General features: G+C 48.2%; 3 protein-coding genes across 6 annotated transcripts in view; 1 reads left to right on the top strand and 2 right to left on the bottom strand.

The window, feature by feature from the left end:
- Nucleotides 1-802: 802 nt before the first annotated feature.
- APEX1 (apurinic/apyrimidinic endodeoxyribonuclease 1) lies at nt 803-9,450 on the bottom strand. 3 transcript variants are annotated; one of them, XM_083707279.1, is made up of 5 exons: nt 9,302-9,450; nt 8,180-8,324; nt 5,565-5,746; nt 3,070-3,262; nt 803-2,180 (listed from the first exon to the last, which is right to left on the bottom strand). In XM_083707279.1, exons 2-5 carry the CDS (start codon nt 8,238-8,240, stop codon nt 1,666-1,668), a joined length of 951 nt encoding a protein of 316 aa, XP_083563405.1. In that variant the 5' UTR covers nt 8,241-8,324; nt 9,302-9,450; the 3' UTR covers nt 803-1,665. The 3 variants fall into 3 exon arrangements, with proteins under 3 accessions (XP_083563405.1, XP_083563406.1, XP_083563407.1); XM_083707280.1 differs by lacking the exon at nt 9,302-9,450 and adding an exon at nt 8,961-9,276; XM_083707281.1 differs by lacking the exon at nt 9,302-9,450 and adding an exon at nt 9,005-9,276.
- A 585-nt stretch (nt 9,451-10,035) lies between these two features.
- OSGEP (O-sialoglycoprotein endopeptidase) lies at nt 10,036-21,159 on the top strand. Of its 2 annotated transcripts, none has more exons than XM_083707490.1 (12): nt 10,036-10,298; nt 12,463-12,583; nt 13,207-13,326; nt 13,745-13,920; nt 14,701-14,796; nt 15,898-15,947; nt 17,319-17,397; nt 17,627-17,692; nt 18,747-18,837; nt 19,951-20,026; nt 20,578-20,676; nt 20,960-21,159. In XM_083707490.1, exons 2-12 carry the CDS (start codon nt 12,469-12,471, stop codon nt 20,997-20,999), a joined length of 1,008 nt encoding a protein of 335 aa, XP_083563616.1. In that variant the 5' UTR covers nt 10,036-10,298; nt 12,463-12,468; the 3' UTR covers nt 21,000-21,159. The 2 variants fall into 2 exon arrangements, with proteins under 2 accessions (XP_083563616.1, XP_083563615.1); XM_083707489.1 differs by lacking the exon at nt 10,036-10,298 and adding an exon at nt 11,388-11,541.
- Nucleotides 21,160-22,215: 1,056 nt separating this feature from the next.
- The window catches only part of LOC310829169 (solute carrier family 12 member 3-like), a 34,365-nt gene continuing 31,938 nt past the window's right edge, over nt 22,216-24,642 (bottom strand). Inside the window, exons 26-27 of the mRNA XM_083707337.1 lie at nt 24,343-24,410; nt 22,216-22,658 (exon numbers count right to left, since the gene is read on the bottom strand). Of these exons, the coding sequence (XP_083563463.1) occupies nt 22,517-22,658; nt 24,343-24,410 (210 nt within the window). The 3' untranslated portion in view covers nt 22,216-22,516. The remainder of the gene's footprint in view (nt 22,659-24,342; nt 24,411-24,642) is intronic.

Genomic DNA, 24,642 nt, shown 5'->3' with positions numbered 1-24,642 from the left:
GTCTTGTGTTGCCACCCTCCCAACCCTCCAATGTGTTTAGATAAGCTTTTTAAAAAATTGATTTCTGCAAACTACTTGGTGTTGCTTACCTGAAAAGCAGTATATAGCATGGAAAATCAACGAATTCAGCTGCAATAGGCTGTATGCATGCAGAGAAAAAAGGTGACTTGGCAAATAGTAATCTAGAGCCAGAGTTGCTGTCAGACTGAGACTATTACGGGGGTAGCCAATGTGGGACCCTCCACTGTCCACTGCAACTCCCATGAGACCCAGTCAGCATGGCCAAAGGTCAAGGGAGATGTGGTCCAAGAATATCTGAACTGAGGGTGCCACGTTGGCTACCCTTGTGTTAGGGAGAGCTGCATTTAAATATTCATTTGAGTTTGATAGTCATTGGATGACCATGAGTCAGTCATTGCCAGAGGTCTCCCTCACAGGTTTCTTGGAGGATCCAACAGAAGGGGAAAGTAATTCCTGTGACTCTGGAAGATGGACAGGATAAAAATGAAGTAAATAGTCATTAGCAGGGTGGAAGACCATCACTCAGACTCCAACCGTAGTGGCTGAAGCCCATTGGAACGGAGGGTGGGAGCCAAACACTAGGTGGAGCCTGTCCCAATGTCCCCATCCTCTCCCCTATTGACACAAGGGGTAACAGAGACTAAAGCAGAGAAAGCTGACAGGTCAGGTGACCCCTTGGCTGGAAGTGGGAAGGCAGGCTGAGGGTTGGTGTGGCAGTGCCCATTCGCCTCTGCTGCCCCTCCAGCCTTGAGAATGATGCCACAAAAAGAACCAGGACAGCTGTAGAAATTCACATTTTATATATATATAAAGGAAAGTTTAATACATTTTTTCCAGAAGAGTTAAATCTTTTGTCTCGGAACACCATTGCTGCCTAGAGGAGGGGGGCAGCCTTTTTTGTAAGGAGAAAACAGGTAGCTGCTAGGTAGAAAAATAAGGGAGGGAGGATGAACAGTTAGAGGCCAAAGGAGTTGGAAAACAGCGTCAGGTTGACGGAGAGAAAACTCCAGCTTTTCCTAAATACCAGAGAAACTTCCACTTTTGAGAACAAAGGGTTGCCAGCTGCTGAACCGGCGATACCAACCTCACATTTAACAGCCCTGAGTCAGAAAGACACCATATGGCTTATCCTGCATCTCCCGCCTCTTCCCTCCCATCTGCTCTAGAGTGGAAAACGGGACCCTGCTGACTTGCAAGGGGGGGAGGGAGGGTGCATGAACTTCTGCAGTACTGGGTTCCCCCAGCACTCTGCACCATTTCACAAGCCCCAAACCATCCTTGGGGAGAGGCAGAATTGCAAAAGAGGCGGTCTCCCTGATTAGGAGCAGGCAACCCAGTGCAGATACCCTGCTATGAACAAAGAAATAACAGAGAAATTTGAAGCCCCCACTAGAGAAGAGTGGGCACGAACATAGGCCAGAGTTTGCCACCATAATGCTCTCTAGATCTTGTGGATTGCACCTCCCAAGAGCAATACACCTGGATGGCACCATGTTGGCGACCCCTGGCATACTGAAAGAACACGATCTCAAATCCCACAAGCAGGTTTTCTAGGGCTGGGTCTCTCTATCCACCTCTCGGCTCAAGCTGCAATTATAAGAGGACCCATGTTAGTAACCTCCCTCCATCCCCTTGGCATCTCCATCACACGGCCAGGTACAGGGTGATGGGGCAGTGGTCGCTCCCCAAGGCCGTGGATCGGATCTTGCTGTCGCAGACGTTCTCCAGCAGGTCTTTGGAGACCACAAAGTAGTCGAGCCGCCAGCCCACGTTCTTGGCCCGGGCGTTCATCATGTAGGTCCAGAAGGTGTAGGCATAGGGGGTGTCGGGGTAGAGGTGGCGGAACGTGTCGGCAAAGCCGGCCTCCAGTAGCTTGCCGAAACCCTCCCGCTCCTCAGGGGTGAAGCCGGCGTTCTTCTTGTTGCCCTTGGGGTTCTTCAGGTCGATCTCCTGGTGGGCCACGTTGAGGTCCCCGCAGAGGACGAGGGGCTTGCGGGCGGCCAGGCCTTGCAGGTAGGAGCGGAAGGCCACGTCCCAGCGTTGGCGGTACTCCAGTCGCACCAGGCCCCGGCCCGCGTTGGGGACGTAGGCCGTCACCAGGAAGTAGGAGGGGAACTCAGCCGTGATCACCCGGCCTTCCTTATCATGCTCCTCCTCGCCTGCAGCAGGGAAAGAGAACGGAAACAGTCGCCGGTTACGGGAGTAGCAGAAGGGGCAACTGGATCTGGTGGGGACCCTAGGTCTCCCCCAGGCCTTGCAGGCCAAGTTTGAGTCACAATGTTTGTTTTGATTTATATACCCCTTTTCTTACACTTACGTACACCAGCGGAGAGACGGTGGCTGGCCCAAGGTCACCTAGCGAGCTACAAGGCAGAGTGGGGATTCGAACCCTGCTCTCCCAGGTCATAGCCCAACACTCTAACCATTACGCCACACTAGCTGTCGCCAGGTGACCTTTTTTCCTTTGGCTACAGAGCTCTTTTCAAAGCACCTCGCCAGGGACTATGCAAGACCCAACAGTTGACCAATTGTCCCAAACTGATTTACAGCGAAAAGTGTAAAAATCCTGATGTTTGGGACTACAATTCCCATGATCCTTGAGCATTGTCCATGCCAGCTGTAAAATAAAAAAGGGCGCCATTCAAAAGCAAAAGAAACATAGGACTTGCAGACAAAACAGGATAGAGTGTAGTTTAGGGGTGAGGGGCCTTTATTAGCCCTTGGGCCGCATTTCTGTCTGGACAACTTTCCAGGGGCCACATTCTGGTGGTGGGGGAGGCCAGAGGGGAAAGTGGGTGAAGTAACTCATACAAACTTTATGTTCACACAGTTTCTACACATGTTCCTCTCTATCCTCCATCCGGACAAGCGAAAGCCATCAGAGTTCAAGGACACATAAAAACACTTCAGGTGTGAAGACAGGGCCAGACAAGAAAGGCAAGACTGGTGAGAGTTCTGAGGGCCAGACAAGGGGCCTGGAGGGCCACATTCAGCCCCTAGGGGAGAGTCCCCACCTCCAGTTTGTCATAGGGTTTCATAAGTCCTTACCGATACCGTAGGTGACATCGACAGGCTTGGCCTTGGAGAGGAGGGCCACCCCACTGTAGCCTTCCTTGTCGTCAGAGCAGGCCCAGTACTTGTGGGGATAGTCGGCCAGATCCCGGATCTCGGCCGGCAGCTGTTTTTCTGCGCATTTCGTCTCTTGGAGGCAGAGTATGTCCGGCTTCTCCTCACACACCCACTGTGGGGAGAGATGGCTTTAGGTCAGGTCTCCCATCTTCTCGCGATAAAAACGGGATTTAGCAGGGTGGGGGGCAGACAGAGAGGGGACTGGGTTAGCTTGCTGATGAAACTAGCTACGTACTGAAGGGATTCCTAGAGTCCTAGAACTGTAGACTTGGAAGGGACTATGAGGGTCATCTAGTCCAACCCCCTGCAATATAGGAATCTTTTGCCCAGTGTGGGGCTTGAACCATGACCTTGAGATTAAGAGCCTCATGCTCTACCGGCTGAGTTTTAGCGTGGTGTAGTAGTACAGTCCTATCTCGGAAGTGGAACAGAATCCATTCCGGAAGTCCTGCTGGACTTTCAAAACATTTGGAAACCAAGATGTGGCTTCCTGCAGCCAATTGGAAGCTGTGATGGATGTTCGGATTCCAAAGAACGTTTGCAAACCGGACACTCACTTCCGGGTTTGTGGCATTCGAGAGCCAAAACGTTTGAGTCACAAGGCATTCGTCAACCAAGGTACAATTGTAGTAGTAATAGGGTCAACTCTAGGACCAGAGAGACCTGGGTTCAAATCCCCACCCAGATATGAAGCTTGCTGATTGTGGATTAATTGTTCCGTCTCAGACAAAACTCCCTCACAGCGGTGCTGTGATGATGTGTATTTATTTACTAATATGCTGTCTTCAACATGCTTCCCCAACATCTCGAAGAATGGCTGGCAGAAGACTCACGTCTGAAACCCGGAAAACCACTGCCAGTCATCACTGACATTATGGACTACAACGGACACATTCCAATAGGCCATCCCAGTTCCCAAATTCCTTGGCTCTTATGTACCAAAAGTGCACCGCACAGAAATGAGAGGAGCATCAAGCAAGATATGGGGATCCCCAATATTTGCAAATAATCTTTAGGGGAGTAAAAACGTAAGGAGGAAGAACATCCCTATAAAACAAAACAAAAAACTTAGTCCAATAAAGTCTGAGCATGCAAAGGAATGCTGAGTATTTGAGGGGGGTGGGTGGGTAGATGACAAAGAAAGCCAGATGGGAGAACGGAATGGAGCACCCTGCAACATGGCGTGGCTGGCTGGCACCCAGAATGGGAGCATTCCATACAGCAACATTTTGTTACAGCTCTCAGTTGCATTCCTACATCGCTACTGAGAAGTCTGTTCTGGGAGGGGAAGACCAAAAGGTTGCTTTAGTCCCAGTCTATCGGCCTGCGATAGAGAAGGCCTCACTGTGGCTCAACTCTTCCCTCAGAGGAAAGGTAGGATACAAATAGATTGCCCTGGTTGTTGGCCTTCACAGGCTCAGTTGCTTGCTTTCTGCAGTCCCGGGGGGATTCCCCAGGACGTCTGGTTGCCATACCACTGGCTCCTAATAGCTTCTCCATGAGAGGGTGGGAATGCAACTCTCCCTTGAGGGGCTACATCATCTCCAAGGAAACATTTAACGCGATGGGTAGCCATGGCGAAGCGCAACTCAGGGGAAACGGCTGTAACGAAGGTGGAAGGGGAGCAGGGAAGGACACAAACTGCCAGACAGAGGCTTTCCCCCAACGTAGCTCAACTATGGCCCTCCAAGTCTGGGACTCCCATTCCCATCATACCATGCTGGCTGGGGCTGATGGGATTTGGAGTCCAGCAACAACAAAGACCACAAGCTCCCCACTGATGAACTACACCACGTGAGGCTTTTTCTACTTTAGATATTGGGGTGGGGGAAATCGCCAAAGAGACTCAAGATACGCTTTTTACAAAATTATGCTCAAAATAAAGTACAGAGAGAGAAGGGAGGCACATGGGAGAGGAAAAATCTATATCCCACACCATTACTTGTATTCAGGAGGAGTCACCCCAATAAATTAATTGGCGTCAAATCCAGGACACGCAAACACAAGGACTCCTTCATGGAACCCAGAACCAACCTGTGGAATTCACAGACCACGAGATGTGGCGACGACGGCCTCTTTGAAATGGAATCAAAAAATTCATGGAGGTTGGGGGGGCAAGATCTATGAACAGTCATGGGATAAATGGATCCCTGGTCATATTCTGGTAGGGTGGAAGGCAGGGAGCCCATAAAGCAGGGGAACGGCCAGTCAAGGAGAGGCCTGGCCAATGCAATTCTCATTTTGTCTCCAGGGGGCAAGACTGAGATGGAGGAGGAAGAAGCTGGAAGTACAGGATGCAAGCAGGAAGGCAGGCAGATGGGGCTGTGAGGGCAGACTGGGGATAACTGGGCAGTGCCCCCCCCTTTCCCCTCAGGGGTCAGCCTCTACCAGTTGAGCCTATTCTTATGCCTTACCTCCAGCCCCTTCTTCTTAAACCAGGCTCGGATCCCGTCAACATTCCAGGAGGTGACCTTCAAGGTGTATTTCTTGCCACTGGGAGAGGTGAGTTTGTCAGGGGGGTCTTGGTACAGGATTGGACCATCGGCCTCCTTCTCAGCTTTCGCCCCACCTTTCTTAGCCTTCTTAGGCTCTGGTTCTGGCAAGAATAAAGAGTGAAGAATAAGAAACAATTCGCTTTTCCATCAGTCACGAGAAACATTGGGATTCCATGTAAGGTTTGCAAAGACCTACTTGCCTGATTTCATCTAGCAAACAACGTTTTCCTCCAAGCAACTAGGTAAAGGTAAAGGGACCCCTGACCATTAGGTCCAGTCATGGCCAACTCTTGCTTTATTGGCCGAGGGAGTCGGCATACAACTTCCGGGTCATGTGGCCAGCATGACTAAGCCGCTTCTGACAAACCAGAGCAGCACACGGAACGCCGTTTACCTTCCCACCGGAGCGGTACCTATTTATCTACTTGCACGTTATCATGCTTTTGAACTGCTAGGTTGGCAGGAGCAGGGACCGAGCAATGGGAGCTCACCCCGTCGCGGGGATTTGAACCGCCGACCTTCTGATCAGCAAGTCCTAGCCTCTGTGGTTTAATCCACAGCGCCACCTGCATCCCTAGCAACTAGGTAGTGGTGGTTTATAAGCATCAGTTTTTCTTTTGTCCATATATGAATATTGTCAGTGTAGGCATGTAGCCTAGTGGATTGGGCGGTGAGGCAGGCTGGTTAGTTCTGTGGATTTATTTGCAAGACTGGATCCAAGCACATGTGTGTCATTCATTCATTCACACAAAACACACACACATATAAAGATGCCACACAAGAACCAAGACCGGGGCAGAGGAACACCTCCACCAGAGAAGCAGTTTTAGGTAACTCCAGGGCTAGCAATGTAGGATTACGAGCCAGTGTGTTGGTTAGAGGGTTGAGCTAGGACCTAGGAGACCAGGGTTCAAATTCCTACTCAGCTACAAAGCAGTATACAACCCGCTGGGCATGCAACATTATTTATTACATTTATAAATAATAAAATAGATTGCTTGCTTCGTTAATACATTTCCTTCACAGAGTTCAAGGCAGTGTACAAAGTTCTCTTTCTCCCCATCCCAATATTTTATATTCACAGTAACACTGAGGGGAAGGCTAGTTACATTGAAAGATAGTGACATTTCATTGAAAGATGGGCCCACAGCACTAAAATCGAAGGTAAACCTGCCTGCTCTTTGAGGCTTGCAACTGTCAATCACCTGGTGCCATAATGACATCAGGAAATCCACCCACCTATCAAAAATGTCTCACAGAGTTTGGGTTAGTTCTGGATCCAGCCCTCCAAGTTCACTCAATTCCCCACCTTGTAGTAGGTTTGAGAGAAAGACTACGACACAAAAAACATCTGAAAGAATACTCTTAGTAGTAGCAGTAAAAATAATAATTTAATTTCTTATCCATGCCTCACAAAAATAGTGCCAAAGCAGGTTACAGCATTAAATATATATATATATATATATATATATATATATATACATATATGCAGGTTTTGGTGTCCTCGGGTGTCTTCCCGTGTAAAAGTTGGGGTGTCTAGGCGACGTTTCGACGAGGTCTCACTCGTCATCTTCAGGCTGGTGCTTTCGGCTTCTTGTTACTGGAACAGAGCGGGATCTCAATGTTTGAGTTCCTATAAATACTGTAGAGGGGGTGTGGTGTCTAGCCTCCAATGTTCTGGGCAGAGAGGAAGTTCCCAGGCTAGTGTGCCTTTTCTTCTTTTGTTCCTTAATTACTTGAGAGATACCTTGAGTGATTTCTTGAGTGATATCCTGAGTACCACTTAGGTGGGTCATTAGGAGTGGATTAGTTGCTAAAGTCTTTGTGTCTTGACCTCTTGAACTTTGTGAAGAGTTTTCCTGAGAAGATGGCTGTATTGCACTTAGTTGTGCTTTGGCTTGGCTTCGTGTATAGGGGCGAGCTGTGGTTTTGTGGCTTGTGTCAGCCAGATCTGTGTAGGGATTGCAGGGGGGTGCAGCATCCGGAGGTGCCACCATGGACTGGCTACTGGATGGTGTCAGTAATTCATCTGTGGAGAGGGTCTAATGACCCACCTAAGTGGTACTCAGGATATCACTCAAGAAATCACTCAAGGTATCTCTCAAGTAATTAAGGAACAAAAGAAGAAAAGGCACACTAGCCTGGGAACTTCCTCTCTGCCCAGAACATTGGAGGCTAGACACCACACCCCCTCTACAGTATTTATAGGAACTCAAACATTGAGATCCCGCTCTGTTCCAGTAACAAGAAGCCGAAAGCACCAGCCTGAAGATGACGAGTGAGACCTCGTCGAAACGTCGCCTAGACACCCCAACTTTTACACGGGAAGACACCCGAGGACACCAAAACCTGCATTCCTGTACCCGTGAAAATCTACGAAAGCAAATATACATATATATATATATATATATAAAGGTTTAAAACAAATTACAGCCACAAGAACAGGGTGAGTCCTAAAAATATCTATCTCAAGTGTCATATAAGCCCCATTCACATTCAAATCCATCTTTATTGCCAAGATTGAAGACACTGACCTGCCACTGTCTCCTCCTCGGGAAGGGCTTCACCTTCCTTCTTCTTGCCCCGTTTTGGCATCTTAGGTGCCCAGCTGGATCCTACCCTAGGCAGCTGGCAGCACAACCTCGCCTGCAGCAGGCTATTGAACAGCAACGTTGTCTCCTGGGGAGGAAGGATCATGATGGTAAACACTCCCAAATGTCCTCCAAACAGGCACCTTCAGTGCCATAAGCCCCATTGACTTTGGTGGCTTTAAAAGATTAGGCAAATTCACAGTGGATAAAGATGAGAAGATGAGAAGGCTGTGTTCCACCTCTGAATACCATTTGCTGGAAATCACAAGTGGGGAGAGACTGCTGTTGGCATTCAAGTCTTGCTTGTGGGCTTCCCATACGTCTCTGGCTGGCTACTATGAGAACAGGATAATGAATGGGCCTTTGGCCTGATCCGGCAGGCTCTTCTTAAGACGAATCCCATTATTTATTATTATTATTATTATTATTATTATTATTATTATTTATAATAATAATTAGTCCCCTAATAATGCTAACCTGAAAACACTGCATGGGCAACTTTTCACCCAGCAAAGTGTATTTTTGCTTCACAAATATCTGCTCATTCTTAGCCAATTCCCCCAGATCAAATGACAGTGCCCTGACAAGACCTCACCACTCTCTACTATAGCTGCCCAGAGCACAGAAATATATAAGGCATAGACACTAGACTGGATTAAGCTTCTAGCCAATTCAAGTCTTAGCAAGATGCAGTAGTGGGGGCCTGAACCAGTTCGATTTTTACCTGTCATGCAACCACGATGAATTCTGCACCAACTGGATTTTTACCTTCTATGCAACTACGATTGCATATGCACCACTTGGTGGCAGGGTCCCCCCCCCCCATGCAACTATAATGAATTCTGCACCAGCTGAGATTTCACCTGCCGCACAACTTTTAAGGGCACCTTTAAAGGCCTTCCAGGGAGAAGAGGGAACAAAAAGCGGGGAGGAGATATTACCTTATCAATACACCCTTCCTCTGCAAAGACAGAAGACCAGCTTCCCCCTTCGTTTCTGTATAAGTAATACAATTAATAAAATAAAATAATTATTATTTCCAATTATTTCTCCTCCTGCTCTTACCGCACCAGGATCCCTGCGCTCCCCAGAGACAAAGGCGGAGACTGCAGAGCTCGCACGCGCGCCAGGAGAATGGAGAGCCCGGGAGAGCAGCACGTGGAGTGGATTTGTATCACGTGACACAGGCTACTGAAAAGGGCCTGAGAGGGCGGGGCTCTATGAAAGCGAGAGGGGAGATTGCCTTGGTTTTGGTGGAGGAAAGTGTATGGACACTAGTGACATGAAGGGGTTAAAGAATCATAGAGGGTGTCACGTGGAGAGGGAGTAGAAGAAGTTCGGTGACTGATGACGTAGCGGGATTCTCTCCGGGCAGCCTCCGCCCCAAAGGGGAGTCACAAGTTTTACTGGAGTTATACCAGCACCTTAGGTTCTCAATTGAACTGTTGGGGGGGGGGGGCAAAGCGAAATAAAATAAATCAGGCGTGGCGGAAGAGTTTGCACAGGATTAAAAAAAAAAGATGATAATGTTCCACTGCCGGAGGCAACAGCGCTCTGACTGCCAGTGAGTGGCTAGAACTCGCAGGTGGGGAGAGCCATGCGTTCATGCCAGGGGTTGGTATCTCGCTGCCTTCTGCGATGATAAGAAGGGGGTCTAATCCAGCAAGGCTCTTAAAAAGAAGCAATGTTTTTTTAAAAAAATTGTTATTAAAATGCCTATGCTTGCGTTCCCTCCGCATATGGAGGTGGCCGAATGAAAACCAGAAGTCGAGGGCTGATTGACTTTTTTCTATCTCTATATTCTCTGCCTCCTTTTCGTTGCCTATATAATCAAAGAGGAGGCGGCGCTGCAGTTTAAATTTCTCCCGAGTTTTTCCCCCCTCCCCGCCTTTCCCCCTCCAATCCCCGCCCCCGGTTTTTCCTCTCATCATCATCATCATCATCTCGCAGTCTTGAGTTTCTGCAGCTGCAAACTTGGATCAGGGCAAAGACACGGAAGCGGGGAGACAGAGAACCCACGTGGAGCCCATCGCCACCCTCTGAACTGGGGGGGGAAGAGATTGTAAGCCCGCCTCTGGCTATTTCCTTTGCTCCTTTTCTTTGCAGCTCCCAGTGCGCTACGCTAAGCAAATGCTCCGCAACGTTAGGAGGAAGAGGCAGGGCCCCCGGAGGTCCCCGATTCACACGTGCAATAACTCTCTCCCGCAGATGGGAGACGAGATCAAGGCGAGAACCCTTCATTTCAGGTCCTTGAAAGGGGTTAATCCAACAGCGCACAGTCTATTGGACTCCAACTCCCACCAGCCCTAACCAGTGCAGCCAGCGGTGAGGGGATGATGGAAGTTGTAGTCCACAACCACCTGCAGAGGCAACCTGCTTCACCGTAAAAGAGCCCTTACAGTTAATAAGTGTCCCATAAAAATTTGGCCCAAATCTCTGCGATTTCTACCTATTTATTCTACTTCTGACCACTAGAGCAACAGAGAACAAGTCTGTTCCATCTTCAAAGTAACTGATGTTTGGAGGCAGCTGCCAACATCTCTTAATTTTCTCCAGGCTAAACTGGCACAGCCCTTTCAACTTGGTCTGAGTTTGCAAAACCTACACCATCCTGAATACCCTCTTTTTTGTCAACGACCTTATTAAAACCTGGTAGCCGGAGCTGGAACTGCCCTTTTTTCTCTCCCACTGGAACTAAAGCCTGAGCTAAATCTTGGATAGAAAAAGAAAAATCTCAGGTCAGACAAATGTCAAGCACATGCTCTTTAGCCACCTTCTTTCACATGTCCACCAGGGTGGCAAAAAAGTGGACAGGCATCTGTGCCTGTCAGCTGCATGGCTATTGCTGCATGCTTATTATAACAGCATGGAGAGCCAGTGTGATGTGTTGTTTAGAGTGTCAGGTGAGGACCTGAAGATCAGGGTTCTGCCGTGAAGCTCACTGTATGACCTTGAGTCTGTCACCACCTCTCAGCCTGGCCTACCTCACAGGGTTACTGTGAGGATTAATGAGGAGCAGGAGAATCAGGCACACCTCCTTGAGCTCCTTGCAGATGGGACATACACTCTTGTGTAAATTAATTGAAACAAAGCATGTTTTCTGTCTTACTCATAATCCTGTACTCAAAACAAACACGGAAAGTCAGTTGGACGTTATGGTGTCAGAAGCCTGCAGCCAATAGAAGAGAGTTATTACAGAGCTGGAAAAGATGTGTCCTGACGGTACTGGGATATTGCAGCAGGACCTAGCCCCCTGTCACACATCGAAAGTGGTGAAGAAATTCATGACAGAGCAGCAAATACAGGTACATACAGTGGTACCTTGGGTTAAGTACTTAATTCGTTCCGGAGGTCCGTTCTTAACCTGAAGCTGTTCTTAACCTGAAGCACCACTTTAGCTAATGGGGCCTCCTGCTGCCACTGCGCCACCAGAGCACGATTTCTGTTCTCATCCTGAAGCAAAGTTCTTAACCCGAGGTACTATTCCTGGGTTAGTGGAGTTTGTAACCTGAAGCGTATGTAACCCGAGGTACCCCTGCACTTGATTGGCCAGGGAATTCCCTGGACGTAAATCCAATTGAGAATTTGTGGGCTATATGCAAAAGTCGCCTCTGTGCTGTAGACTGTATGACTATGGAGAAGCTCACTCAGGCGCTGATTCAAGTGTGGTCCAGGGATCCAAAAATCAACAGTGACTGTTTGAAGCTAGTAGACGCCATGCCAAACCATGTTCAAATGCTGCTTAAAAATGGCAGAGGTCAAATCCATTACTAATGTATGTATATGTGAGTTTTGTGCTTGTCTATGTGAGTTTTGTACAATAAATTACATTGTTTGTTTCAATTAGTTGCACAAGGGTGTAAATGCAATAAATAAATAAATTACCAGGTAGGGCAGGGAAGGGAAAAGTGGGAAACGGGGGGCAAGGGATGGTGGTGGTTCTGATATGTATTTGTGATTGTACTCTGTTTTCTTCATAGTGGCAGACTTAGGCTCTCAAATTTCTATGGCGCCCTGTGCAACATTAAAATTCGGCGCATGCCTCTTGTGCCCAGTTCTACAGCATCGTTGTGGTGCCCTGTGCAGTGCGCTGCCCAGTGCAGCCAAACTGGTCATGCTACCCTAAAACTGCCTCTGGTGGGTTGGAGGCAACATGGTGCATCTTTGCAACAAAGTAAAAAATTCTCTCTCTCTCTCTCTCTGTCTGTCTTTCTCTGTCTTTCCAGGATGCTATGCCTGTGGTGATAGGCTTTGAGGGCAGTGCCAACAAGATTGGAGTGGGGATCGTGCGGGATGGAGAGGTGCTGAGCAACCCTCGGCGAACATATGTCACCCCTCCGGGGCAGGGTGAGTGTAGCCGTTCTACCACGTGATTCCTCCGCTCTGTGTTCCCTGCACACATGTACCCTGCACTGAAGGAGTGTCCCATTTTGTGCTTCGTCCAGAACCCATGCATGAGATGGGAATTGAACAACTTTGAATAAGTTGCTCTCTCTCTTTTTTTCTGGAATTATATTTTGCATAATTCCAGCTTTTTTAGCATTATTAATTCACGTTTTGCTGGTTAGGGGCAGGGCACTATCTGACTGTCTCTCTGGCTTCTGAGACCTTGCCAATGCACTTTCAAGCATAGCTTCTCCATTTTAAGGTTTAGGAACATGGCTGTTGTTATTATTATTTTTTTAAAAAGCTGCAATCTTCAGGATTTGAATTATCTGCTGCTGCAGAATCTCAGCGTACACAGAGACAGCCCTGAGCACACTTCTTCCTTGCCATTCCGAGTTCTACAAACATTTGCGTAATACTTTCTCTTGACACACAATTTGGGTTTCTGGTGGGTGTGCAGAGGAGTGTGGACAGAGAGAAGGAGGGCAGTATACACTGAGTTTGCACAGCTCACCTTAAGAGATCTGCCTTCAGCTTTCCATGTCACCCTGTCCTGATGCCTTTTTCCTTCCTCCACATTCCAGGTTTCTTGCCAAGTGACACTGCGTGCCACCACCGGGCTTGTATCCTCGATGTGCTGCAGGAGGCCCTGCAGGAGGCTGGGCTGAAGCCGCAGGACATTGATGCTGTGGCTTTCACCAAGGGTGAGTCCCTCACATAATTCTTGCTGGGCAGCCACCATTTTGGATTCCTCAAGGAGACTTACCAGACGGGTGACCTTGAAGACAAGGTCGGAGGTTCCTTCAAATGCATCTCTCTGCATTCAGGAAAAAAGAGGCAGCATTACCACAGTTCAAGGAAACATTTCAGCCAGGCGCAAGCCAGTGAGGGGGCAGGGCCTGAGAAGAGGTCTGAGGGCCAGAAATAGAAGCCTGGAGGGCCACATATCCCACCTTGATATTTTATGATAAGGTAGCAGTTTTATGATAATAACGCTAATAGTTCTTGGGTGGAAACAATGAAGAGGGTATTGAGGAAAACACAGTCGTTATTAGGATGTGAGAAAGGCAAATTCCATCCAGTCCTGTTGGCCTTAAACATCTTTTCCCCTCCCTTATCCAGGTCCAGGCATGGGTGCCCCATTGGTGACTGTAGCAGTTGTGGCACGGACGGTGGCCCAGCTGTGGGGGAAGCCTCTGCTGGGGGTGAATCACTGCGTGGGGCACATTGAGATGGGGCGGCTGATAACTGGTGCCCAGAACCCGACCGTGTTGTACGTCAGTGGTGGAAACACACAGGTAAGATCTTGTTCTTACAGTGGCCAACAGATGCCACTGTGAAGTCCACAAGGAAGACCCAAACACAACAGCAACTCTCCCCAGGTGTGATTCCCAGCAGCTGGTATTCAGAGTTTTGTACTTGGGTGCTTCTCTTTAGCCATGAACTCTTTAGCCATTTGGGGGGGCAAAATGTAGATTTCCTGCCCTTTCCACAGTTCTCCATCCTGAGTCTTGCTGTGTTTTGAACGCTGCAGCAAGGAGAGGGCAACCTGTGGCCTTCCCAATGTTGTTGACGTTCTCCAGTTTCCATCAGCCAGCATGGCCTGTGGTCATGGATGATGGGAGTCGTAGTCCCACAAAGCTACTAACTTGGATGGCTTTGCTCTATTGACATTGTAGGAGGCAGTATCTTTCTGGAAACTGCAGGCAGGGAGAGGGCTCTTGGGCTCAGGTCTGCCTTGGGGGTTCCCCATCATGGGCGTCTGTTCAGCCACTGTGAGACGAGGATGCTGGGAGATGAGCACATGGCCTGATCCAGAAAGGCTCTTCTTAGGTTCTCTCTCCTCTGACAGTGGAGGGAAAATACAGGTGTCTTTCCCCCCCTCTCCCAAGCTCTTCCCCCTCTTAATTTATTTCATCTTTTGTATTGGCTGGCTCCTCCCCATCCCACTGCTTGGAAATTTCAACCCTAGTTCAGCGCTTAAGGTGTTACCCTGCACTCTCTCTGAGTGTGCTTTAGACGTATGGTCTGGAGGTGTCCTGAGCGTCATCTCTTTCACCTCTCCACCTCACACTCAGGTTATTGCGTATTCTGAGCACCGATATCGTATATTTGGAGAAACCATCGACATCGCCGTAGGGAACTGCCTGGACCGCTTTGCTCGGGTGTTGAAGGTGAGCAATTGAAAGGAGAGACAACTAGGACTGGGCGATACCTGGTTTTTGACATCGTGATATGTCACCAGCTAAACACCGTGGTATCCTGACACATCACCACGTCTAAAATGAGGATGAAGCTACGTAGAGGCACTGACTAGCTTCCCGGTTTTTGCCGCATCGTGATTTTTGCACAGCACACACCTATGATTTGCGATATATCGCCAGGTCAAAAATTATGAAACCAATATCACTAGATGGTCTTCAAGCCGGTTTTGAACGATATATTGATATACCGCCCAGCCCTAGAGACAACTACAGATAAAATGGGGAAGAGGAGAAACTTGTTCACCACCAGTGTGGTGTAGTGGTTAAGAGCAGTGGACTCATAATCTGGTGAACTGGGTTTGCTTCCCCCTCCTCCACATGCAGCTGCTGGGTGACCTTGGGCCAGTCACACTTCTCTGAAGTCTCTCAGCCTCACTCACCTCACAGAGTGTTTGATATGGGGGAGGAAGGGAAAAGGAGATTGTTAGGCACTTTGAGACTCCTCAGGGTAGTGATAAAGTGGGATATAAAATCCAAACTCCTCTTCTTCTTCTTCAAGGAAAAAGTGGTATATAAATGTAATAAATAATTAAGAGCAGGCCAGCCCCCCCCCCTCTCCAGGCCCATAACCTTACCTGCCTGAGACTGAGAGGGGTGGGGATAGAAGCGACACACAAAGCGATGGAGAAATAATTGGCTGCTTCTCTCCTCCTGTTTACTTTCCCCTTCTCTATCTCTCCTTCACCTTGGGGACTGATTTTCCTTATGACTTGGAAGGGGGCGGAGAAGGGAACATTAGCTGCCAGAAATGCAGAAAATGGAAGGCGAGAGCAAAGTGATAGCTTCCCTGTTTCTCCTCGTGTGCAATTTCTATCCCTCTCCACCTTTCTCTGACTGTTGCTCAACAGGTGAAACTCTCATTTGGTAGGGCTCCTCTCACGGGATGAGTAACGTACATAGCCAGATGGCTCCCCAATGGTCGATCTGGCTGGTTCTGTGTGATGGGAAGGGTGATGGTGCCTTACGAGGCTGTATAGAGTTCTGACAGCTGTGTTGCCTCTCTTGACTTAGATCTCAAACGATCCCAGCCCGGGCTACAACATTGAACAGATGGCCAAGAAGTGAGTAATGTAAAAAGAAAAAAAAGACATACACACATTTTGTGCAAACGTGTTAAATTTTTCACTAGCTGCATGAGTTGCACTGGGTTTTCTGTTTCATTCTCAACCCCACCCCGGCTTCGGAGAAAGTTGTTTAGTAATAGTTTGATCTACACCCAGCATTCGGGAGAAGAAAAGGGACTAGGAATTGCCAATAAATGCAAAAGGAAAAGGGTCCTGTTTGGGGCACATCCCAAATTGGGATTGAGCCCCAATTGCTAAAAGTCCGCCCTAACAGGCTTTTGGGGGTTTCCTGAGCTTTCCACAAATGCTATATTCCCCATTTTCAGCCTTTTGTATGCAATATGCGAAATTTATATATATAATTAATTTTACTAAGCAAAGCTGAGATTACAGATTGCAGGGCAGGGACCTAGACCCTGTTCTGCTGGGGATCGGGGCCCCCACAGCGGAAGTAGTCACAATTACCAGCACCTCTTCTAGTCTCTTCAAGTCTAGGCAAGTCAGGTCAAGGCCCAGCAGATCAGGACCCTGGACAGCTCCCAGTGAGCCTTGTTGGCTTAGGTATGGAAGATGCTCTCCCAGCAAAGGTCCTAAGTTACCCTGAGGCTGGCAGAGTCTTCTCTTCCAGTGGTTCTACGTCGCTGGGGAGGACTGCCTGCAACCCTTCAAGGGCCCTGTGGCCAGTTCTGCAGTCTCGTGCACCCACGTGGCTGCAGAGTAGCAGAAGCTACATAGGGAGTCATTCCCAGAGTCTGAGGATGACAGGAGAACCACGTTCTCACTTGGGAGGGGGGGGGACACTGCAGAAGAGGATGCTGAAAGTCTTCCGAGTGTGGCAGCTGACGAGACCCTGAAATGGGGGACATAACTCTTGTGCCTTGTTACGGCATCATGTAGAAGGAAAGTGTGATGATTATAAGAACGATATACTTAAAAAGCAAAATAATGAATAACAACAATTTAACATAATATAAAATTTATTGTGCAGGTAAATAATAATAATAATAAATGTGAGTTCACAATATTATTTGTGGCAGGAAAATCCTGATGATACCCCCACTGTGTATATTTCTCATCAACAAGGTTTTAGGTTGCCCAATGCCTAGCTATATCCTTGGGAAGACTCGTTTTATGTATTAAAAATATAACACACACACACCACTTCTTTCCTGTCACAGACAATTGTATAAATTTGTCCCAAGGTGCACGTATTGGATGCCTTTCCCCACAATTTTAATGAGGCCTAGTGCGTTGTGGTGTATTTAAAAAAAATGGACACAAACAAACTGGATTCTAAGGGGACTGGACACCTATAAAACATCCTTGGGTTGTGAGAGGGGGACTTAACACATTCTGCTTCCTACACAGGGGCCAAAAGCTGGTGGAACTCCCCTATACAGTGAAAGGCATGGATGTGTCATTCTCTGGGATCTTATCCCATATAGAGGTAAGGTTAAATCTTGTTATCTTCCATGTCAGCTTTCTCTCTTGTGTGTCGGGGTTTCTTCTGCCCTTGAATGCTGGATGACAGACATGGGACTTCTTTCAAACTATAGTCTGACTATAGGCAGGAGAATGGGTCGAGCTTGTGCCAGCTTGTAGCTGCACGGCAGCCTTGCCAGCAAAAACGGTGGCAACCCTTCTTAATTCCCCCTTCTTTTCCTCTCTCTGCGCAGGAAGTGGCTCATAGGATGCTAGCTGCAAAAGAATGTACTCCGGAGGACCTCTGCTTCTCCCTACAGGTGAGGAACTAACCAGACCAAGGCCTAGGATGGGGCTGATATGCTGCCTCTAGGGTTGTCATATGAACATAGGAAGTTGCTTGAGACAGACCATTGGTGCATCTAGCTCAACGGCCTCGGTCCAGTATACCTGAAGGAGCATCTCCACCCCCATCATTCTGCCCGGACACTGAGGTCCAGCGCCGAGAGCCTTCTGGCGGTTCCCTCACTGCGAGAAGCCAAGTTACAGGGAACAAGGCAGAGGGCCTTCTCGGTGGTGGCACCCACCCTGTGGAACGCCCTTCCACCAGATGTCAAAGAGAAACACTACTACCAGACTTTTAGAAGACATCTGAATACAGCCCTGTTTAGGGAAGCTTCTAATGTTTAATAGGTTATTGTATTTTAGTGTTCTGTTGGAAGCCGACTAGAGCAGCTAGGGAAACCAGCCAGATGGGTGGGGGTATAAATAAATTATTACTATTATTATTACTATTATTATTATTATTATCATCATCATTATTATTATTATATCATCTACAAGGACAGGTATTGATGCTCTCCAGGGTTTCACATAGGAGATCTCTCTCAGCCCTGTCTGGAGATTATGGGAACTGAACCTGGAATGTTCTGATGTTCTACTGCTGAGCTTGTGGCCCTTTCAAGGCCACCCACTGTTGGGCAAAAGCATTTCTGGTCCATCCTCTTGAGCGGCTGCTTTTCAATCCTATTTGAGGAGGAACGAGCAACAATGGTGCTTTCTAGACCAACTTAGTGTATCAGCTTTTCCAGGTCAACCAAGAAAGAGGCAGCAGGCCTCTTTAGAGGTTGCTTAGCAACTATGAAGGGCCTGGTCCCTCTCCTTACCCATCAGGGCAGGCAGGAGAGGGTGACACACTTTGTGCCCAGAGATGGAAGAGGGTGGGACCAGTGGGTAGGCAAGGGCACCCAGTGTGGCAGTGGGCACCTAATTATGATGCCCACATAAAAACAGGGCCCAGGGCTCAACCTGTGGCCTCAAAAATGGATGCCTTCATAATTGTTTTGTCTGTTTTGGTTTCTCTTTGCCCACCAGGAGACTCTGTTCGCTATGCTGGTGGAGATAACGGAACGGGCCATGGCGCACACAGGCTCTCGTGAGGCACTGATCGTGGGTGGCGTTGGCTGTAGGTGTCACCAAGCAAGTGTGGTGTGAATGGCTGAAGGCGCTGCCCCGTTCGCGTTTTGAATTCTCCTCCCATCTCTCCTTCCCCAAACAAGTCCTCAGAGCAATTTGATCTACACAGTGGCTCCATCTGCGTAGCTCCACCTCCCCAGTGCTTTCTCATCACTCCCAGTATGTTCTCAAAACTGGGCTGGGACCCTCTGTTTTCAGCCTTTGTTGAACAGTGTCACATCTAAGTGGTTCCCCACCGTTTCTGTCTTCAAAATCCTTTATTTTCTCACCTGTGTTTCATCCAGCAACAAATGCTTCTTTAAAAACTCTGATTTGATACTTTCTAATTTGGAGATTTTCACATATGTATTTCAACTCAAGTTACCATTTCTGATCCAAGATAGTTGCCAACTTGAATGCCTTTAAAAAGAGGATTAGGCAAATTCACAGAGGATAAGGCTACTAGATACTGGATACTAGACACAATAATTATGTTCTTTCTCCACAGCCAGAGGCAGTATATGACTCTAAATACCAGTTGCTAGGAATTACAGGTGGGGAGAAGGCTGTTGGCCTGGTCAGTAGACTCTTCTTATGTTCCTCGTTTTATACCCACAACTGTTCTGTGGAAACAAAATCCAAACTACTTGTGTCCACCAGGGCAGTGGTCTTTAACCTTGGGTCCACAGATCTTAGTGGACTACAGCTCCCATCATCCTTGACCATTGGCTAAACTGGCTGTGGATGATGGGAGTTGTAGTCCAACAAAGACCCAAAGTTGGAAGAACACTATCCTGATATTGAAGAAGGCTAGGTTTGCTATAGACAGCCAAGACTGAGGCCCACCCACCCACCTGTTAGGTCAGGCAAAGGCAAACTCAGTCCTCCAGATGTTTTGGGACTACAACTCCCATCATCCCTAGCTAACAGGACCAATGGTCAGGGATGATGGGAATTGTAGTCTCAAAACATCTGGAGGGCCGAGTTTGCCTATGCCTGAGTTAGGTTCTTCCCTCGTTGGAGGTGGGCAGGTGCCGAACATACAAAGGTGCTTTTTCTGGCATGTTGTCTGTTTGCCCTCACTGAATGCACAGCATACATTCCCTGTGTTCTTCCTCTCCAGGTAATGAGAGGCTGCAGGAGATGATGGGAATCATGTGCAAGGAAAGAGGAGCAAAACTCTTTGCTACGGATGAAAGGTAAGCTTCCCCCTGCCTGCTTCCATTCCAAGACCCTCCCAGATTTGGTCTCTCATGAATCTGCGGCAGAATGGTTTTCCAAAGCTGTTTTTTCAGATTCATAAACATCGTTAACACAGAGGGGTAGCTGTGCCCTTTTGTTAAAAACTATTTTGCAGCAAAAGCAACCAAGAATCTCCTGGCATCTTCAAGCCTTATTTTTAGAAGCTTTTGTGGGCCCACGTTGTCAGATATGCAAATTATAGGCTGAGCAAGTTTGATTCTATTCACCTGGGCCTTGATCAAGACAAGAGTTTGCCCTCCCACTGCAGATGTTAAATTCGTACCGCAAGATAAGGGGACTTGCATTGTGAATGATACTGCATTGAGCTTTACTTAGAAGCACCTAAATGTCATCTTTGCATTTTGTGGACGTGCGGCCCACCCCACAGCTTACTGTTTTATTAATCCGGAGGCAGTAAAACTCCGAACTAGGAGTGAGCCCAGAAGTCCCAGCATCGCCGACACCACCTCAACACCCCTTTAACCATTATTCTTCTCTGCCCATCCAGGTTCTGCATTGACAACGGAGCCATGATTGCACAAGCTGGCTGGGAGATGTTCCGCTCAGGGCAAATCACTGCGCTTCAGGATTCGTGGATTACACAGAGGTGACTGTGCCTTGTTTTGTGAGGTGGGGGAGGGTATCTTGAGTGCAGATCTCAGTTGAGGCCTGCTACAAGCCCAGGCTCAGGCTGTACTGCAGAAGAGCAGAGCTCCGATGTTGCTTCAGCAGCTATCAAACGGAGATGGTGGAACCTTATTTTTGTTGCCAGCCCTGCCCTCAATAGTAGGGAACCATAACATGAAAAATTTTTACAGGTAAGTTGGGAAGACAGAACAAAGCGCTGCCCTAATGCAGCCTCAACCTGGCCTTTTCCCACCTTTCTGCAGGTATCGTACGGATGAGGTGGAGGTGACTTGGCGTGACTGACCGCTGCTTCTCTCTGCATGGAAGCCATGTCTCCTGAAGGCGATAAACAGCCAGATACATAGACATTGCGGACAGGAATACCAGGGTTGCTTGAATCGCCATGGACATTTGATGGGAAACTAATTCGAACCAGAATAAACGCTTTGGCTTTTGTTTAGAAGCTCCTGTGGTGTTTTCTGTCCTAGGCCACAAGCTGTTGTGTGAATAGAAAAAGGGGGGGGTGCAATGTACCTTCTTCCTTTCAGAAAACTAAGGTGTGATTTGTGGATGGGTTTACTTGAGCAACCCAAGACCTAACCAAGAGGGACCATGGAGGTCAGAGATGGGGAATCTCCCTCCCCCCCCAGGCCTGAGGGCCATCTTCTTTGCTGGGGGGGGGGCCACACATGCAATTGTTACCTTTTGTGCAGTCTGCTAGCTTGTACACCACGCACCTCTCCATCATCACCCAGGCCAGCAAGAGGCATTCTCAGGGTTCAAGAACACATTCCTGCGAGGCAGAAATACTCAAGGAGGATGTGAAGCAGAATTGTTGAGGGATGTGCCCTTGGAAGACAGTGTGGTGGTGGCTAGGGAAGGGGTGCTGTCTGGGGAGAATCTAGAGGGCAAGATAAACATAAGATGAGCCAGCGTGGTGTAGTGGTTAAGAGCGGTAGACTCGTAATCTGGTGAACCGGGTTTGATTCCCTGCTCCTCCACATGCAGCTGCTGGGTGACCTTGGGCCAGTCACAGTTCTTTGAGGTCTCTCAGCCTCACTCACCTCACAGAGTGTTTGTTGTGAGGGAGGAAGGGAAAGGAGATTGTTAGCTGCTTTGAGACTCCTTCGGGTAGTGATAAAGCAGGATATCAAATCCAAACTCTCTCTCTTGAAGGGATTCATTTGGCCCCAGGGCCTGTGTTCCCCACACTCCGGTGTAGGTGGAAAGGATCAGACTCTCATTGGCATTAGATAATTTGCCAGATCTCAGTTTGCCAAATGGGAATAATACTCATTTCTAGAATTCCTCTCCTAAACTCACCTTTCTCTCCCGCTTTGCTACATTCGCTGAACCTTCTCTCCCCTGCCTGGGATTTCCACATCAATATCAAGTGTCTAGTCCCTGGTGTTAAAACCTGTTCTGGCACTGCACTCTCCAGCGGCTCCCTTTCTGTGATTTTGGCGGCTTTGCTTGAAAAAGCCAAGAGCAACTCACAGGGCAGGAGCCCTAGACGTCGTTAACCAACAATATTTAAAACGTATTTAATATTTACAGATGCTCCCAGGCTTCTAAGCACAGAACCCCCAGGAAATCGGTACTTTAGAGCTTTCAAGTCCATCAGGTACAATCCTGGAAAATGGAAATGGAGAAGCTTAACGCTCGGTTGCAGAATCCCCTCAGAACACGTCCCTGCTTTTTTGAGACACAGAAACCAGTCCTTTGGCTTATTTTTGCAGGTGTCTCTGGAGTCTGTGTTAGCAATGAGGCTGCAGTGTCACAATTAGGGCTTCAAATAGTCTCTCGCACGGCGCTGCCTCCTACTGGCAGTAGAGGGTGAGAGCATCCTCCTGGTTGCCTCGGATGAAGACGACCGGCGGGTGGAGGCCCTTGGAGACCATCTCGAGCCAGGCCATGTAGAGGGCGCTTGGGCAGGCCCCTTTCCGTACCACGGGGAGGCTCCTAGAAAAACAGAGGGAGGGTAGGGAGAATGTTAAGAGCGTTTAACTAGGAAGCGGGAGAAGGGGGTTCAAATCCCCAATGGGCCAGTCGCTCACTCTCGGCCTAATCCTACCTCACAGGGTTGTTCTGAGGATAATGTGGGAAGGAAGAGGAGAACTACCTATGTATGCCTACTTGGAGGAAAGGTGGGATAAATAAATAAAACGGGAAGACATGTGAGAGAGGGTGGGCTGCTTGCAACATCTGAAGGCAGCCCTGTTTAGGGAAGTTTTTAATATTGAATGCTGTATTGTTTTTAATTATTGATTGGGAGCCGCCCAGAGTAGCTGGGGAAACTTGGCCAGATGGGTGGGGTATAAATAATAAATTGTTGTTGTTGTTGTTGTTGTTATTGCAAGTAAGAAATCCATTAAAAATGTTTTCTTTAGAAACAGGCCCTCAATGCCTGTTTTGGCCTATGGCAGCCAACGTTCTGCACTGAGAGAAAGAGAAAGGGGCTACTGCTGTAAGATACTGATGCTTGTCCCACTCTTCTGGAACCAATTATTCCAGGGAAGAGCTATACAGTCATACCTCAGAAGTAGAACAGAATCCGTTCCGGAAGTCTGTTCGACTTCTGAAACGTTCAACTTCCAAAGCACGGCTTCTGATTGGCTGCAGGAGCTTCCTGTAGCTAATCGGAAGCCCCCTCAGACGTTCAGCTTCCAAAACAACGTTTGAAAACGAGAACAATCATTTCCGGTTTTTGATCGTTCGGGAGCCGGGACGTTCGACTCCCAAGGCGTTCAGGAGCAGAGGTACGACTGTAACTTAGTGGTTGATTATCCTCTTTCCATGTAGCAGGTCCCAGGTCCAATGCCTCACATCTCCTGGTAGGGCTGGTAACGTCCCCTGAGAGCTGTTGCTGGCCAGTGTGAACTATACTGAGCTAGATGAACCCAATGTTTAGTATCAAGGTAGTTTTGTGCGCTAGGAAACTTGTGTTCAGAAAGCCAAGAATTTTCTTTTATTTTTGGACCAGCTCCTGATTTTTTGCACCCAGTGTCGAATTCTCTTCATGGGCAGAATTGGAATATATGTGGCCCTTACTATCACCACCACAACATGGGGGACGATGACTGTTGTTTCACCCACCCTTCAGAGAAATGGGGACCAGCAGCTGGTTGCTTGGGGTCACCCTGGGCCCTGAGAGAGTTTGCCACCAGGCCTACAAGCCCCTAGAGCAGGGTTTTCGAAACACTGGTCTCCAGCTGTTTCTGTACTACATTTCCCATCATTCCTGACCACTGGTCCTGCTAGCTAGGGATGATGGGAGTTGTAGTCTAATAAATAAATAAATCTGGAGACCTAAGCTTGGGAAACCTGCCCCAGAGCAGGGATGGGGAACCTGTGGCCTTCCAGATGTCATTGACTATGGTTTGCATCAGCCCCAGGCAGCATAGCCAATGGTCAGGGATAATGGGAGCTGTAGTCCAACAAAATCTAGAGGGCCACAGGTTCCCCATTCCTATGAAGGCTGTATCTGTTATGTCTCAACCACCTGGTGTGGCTCTTCTGTCAGAAATCAGAAGGAACCCAATGGGGTGTGTGCACAAGAATCATGGGACAAGGGCAAAAAGGGGCAAAACCACCCCATTCAGGGATCTCAACGTTTGAGGAAGAAGAAAGTAGGGAAGTGACTCACATGACAATGAGGGCTGCATTCCTAGAGTGGTCTTGAAGTATCTCATGTAGACGCATGTGCTGTTCAGACTGAAGACGCCATGTTGGAAAAGGAGGAGGAGACATGTTAAAAGTGAATTTTGGTCACCCCTTCCCCCTTTCATGCTCCTTTAAACCCCAGTAGACTCTTTCGCCCTATTGGAACCAGAATGGGAAGCTCCCACCACTTTGGATTACGAAGGACGGCTCTCTGTTTTGGATCGCACATTGTTTTAGGAAGCGCGAATTAGGTAGGTTCGGTTTTTAATACGAACTGAATTAA

This window comes from Podarcis gaigeae (genome assembly GCF_964106915.1).
Source record: "Podarcis gaigeae genome assembly, chromosome: 13".
In the NCBI taxonomy this organism is placed as follows: domain Eukaryota; kingdom Metazoa; phylum Chordata; class Lepidosauria; order Squamata; family Lacertidae; genus Podarcis; species Podarcis gaigeae.
The sequence above is the reverse complement of the archived record's forward strand: the minus strand, read 5'-3'. Positions and strand labels throughout refer to the sequence as shown.